This window comes from Antrostomus carolinensis, unplaced genomic scaffold, assembly GCF_000700745.2.
Source record: "Antrostomus carolinensis isolate BGI_N321 unplaced genomic scaffold, ASM70074v2 scaffold37311, whole genome shotgun sequence".
Lineage (NCBI taxonomy): Eukaryota > Metazoa > Chordata > Aves > Caprimulgiformes > Caprimulgidae > Antrostomus > Antrostomus carolinensis.
This window is the reverse complement of record NW_010296898.1, coordinates 1-2,211: the sequence shown is the minus strand read 5'-3', so window position 1 is coordinate 2,211 and position 2,211 is coordinate 1. Positions and strand designations below refer to the sequence as shown.

Here is a 2,211-nt window from a genome sequence, read left to right as displayed (position 1 = left end):
GGGGACGCTGCCGGTAGTTGCCGTTGATCTCTTGGGAGATGGTGACGGCCTCGGCGCCCAGCGGCAGCTTGTCACTGTACTCAGAACGAACCTCGAACTCCTCGCCATTGGCTTTGGATTGCGACTCCGCCATGGAGCTGGCCGCCACGCTCTCCTCTCGCTCCAACTCTGAAGCCCCTTCGGCTTCTCTCCTCCTCCTCCTCTGCCTGCCTCATTCATCATTGTCCTCCTCATCCTCATCTTCTTCGTCCACATCTGCTTCCCCCACCTCACTGGGATTGTAGTTCTTCTCGGACTCCAGGTAGGAGGCACGGGGGTCGAAGTCAGCAGCCATGTGCTTCTCCATCTGGTCTGGGTTCTGGGCCTTCATGATGAGCTTGTAAGTCTTCCCTTGGTACTTGGAGAGGAGGTGGCACCACGTGGCCCCCATCAGGGGTAAGGTGGCCAGCACCAACAAGAAAATGCTCACAACCACAATGATGATGAGCGAGGGAATCTCTTTTTTGGTTGTGAAGACCACTTGGACCTGACAGTCCTCCCCCGGGTAGGTGAGACACACAGAGTAGTTGGTGCCGGGGTTCAAGCCCTGGAACCAGTACGAGTTCACCCCTTCCTCAATCTTGGACCACTGGACTAAGGCGTGGCCCTGGCCGCTCTCCTGGCACAGGTAGAGCATCCTGAGGTGGACCTTCTCGGGCTGCATGTAGGTGGGCGTGAGCTGCACCCGGGCATCACGCTCTGACACATCTAAGGCAATCACCCCCAGGTCAAACGTGTGTTGCTTGAAGTCCCCACTCTTGTTGAAGGCGTGGTTGGAAATGTACTTGCTGGTTTGTGTGGAGCCACACTTCTTCTCAAAGGGAGGGAGCTGGAAAGGGACTTGCCTATCTCCCGTGGACTCTGTCCCAGCTGCTGAGGATGGTTGGCTCTGCCGGGTGGGACTGAGGGGTTTGTTCCTCTCATCTGGCATGAGCACACTATTCTTCGCTCCCTTGGCCCCAGGTTTCTTGTCACCAGGCTGTGCTTTACCCCCCAGAGGGTCCCTCCCGGGCTGCAGTGGGTATTTCTGGGTGCCTGCCACAGCCACGTTCACTGAGGTCTGGTTGCTCCCCATTTCGTTGTTGGCCAGGCAGGTGTAGGTGCCTTCTTCCCGCTTGCTCAGGTGGGGAATCATCAGTGTGCCATTCTTGAACACCAAGAAGCGCTCAGGGTCCTGTTTGGGGAGGTCCTTCCCAGCGCTCTCCTTGGGGTTCCCACTGAGCTCCAGGGTTTGGCTAGCGGTGCGGATCTTCCAGCTCACTTCGGGTGGTGGGGTGCCTGTCACAGCACAGTGCAGTGTCAGGGTGAAGCCATCAAAGAGCTCCGTGGTACCCAGGTTGGGGTAATAGGTGAGCTGCACGGTAGGTGAAGTGCACTGCACGTCTGGGATCTTCCCCACTGGCACTCCTCGGAGCTGCTCCGGGAGGTCACAAGTGATGGAGTCCTTCTCGGGGATGGAGATGAGTGTGCTGTCCATCCACTTCTTCAACCATTGGAGCTTGCAGGAGCAGTCAAAGGGGTTGTTGTAGATCTGCAGGTGGGAGAGGGAACTAAGTGAGTCGAAGATACCCTCTGCAAGGGTGGTGAACTTGTTGTTGTTGATGCGTAGGGACCGAAGGTCCTTCAGGGTGTGGAAAGCTCCCTGAGGCACCAGGGCCATGTGGTTATTGTTCATCTTGAGCAGCTGGAGAGCGCTGAGGTTGTAGAGGTCCTGCCAAGGGAAGTCCACGATCTGGTTGTGGCTGACGTCAAGGTTTTTCAGCTGCACCAGGATGGCGAAGGTCCCAGGCTCGATGGAGCGGATCTCGTTGTGTGCCAACCAGAGGGAGGTGACCTGGGTCACCTCCACGAAGGAACGTCTCTGCAGTGAAGTGATCTTGTTGGCTGAGAGGCTGAGGGTGGTCACATTGGAGGGCAAGCCCGTGGGCACCACTTGCAGATCTTTGTAGGCGCAGTCGGCAAACTGGTGGGCATACTTGTCCACGCAGGCACAGGGCTCGGGGCACGCCCGGGCCAAGCCGAGCAGGGCCACCAGCCCCAGGGGCAACAGCGGGGCCATCTCCTCCTGACAAAGGACACAGGGGGCTCTCAGGGCTCCTGCTCCCAGTCCCCCATTGTCTGTGTCCAGCTCCCCCCGCGCCCCTCGCTCCTTCTCATCCCCTCTTTCCCCTT

At 58.4% G+C, this 2,211-nt stretch overlaps 1 protein-coding gene across 1 annotated transcript; it reads right to left on the bottom strand.

Moving 5' to 3' along the window:
* Nucleotides 1–6: 6 nt before the first annotated feature.
* Nucleotides 7–2,098, bottom strand: ISLR2 (immunoglobulin superfamily containing leucine rich repeat 2; the record flags this gene model as incomplete). The annotated part of the gene is given in 1 exon segment (XM_010178431.1): nucleotides 7–2,098. A coding segment is annotated over 1 exon segment (2,092 nt), but the record flags the coding sequence as incomplete, so codon positions are not given.
* Between the last annotated feature and the right edge of the window lie 113 nt (nucleotides 2,099–2,211).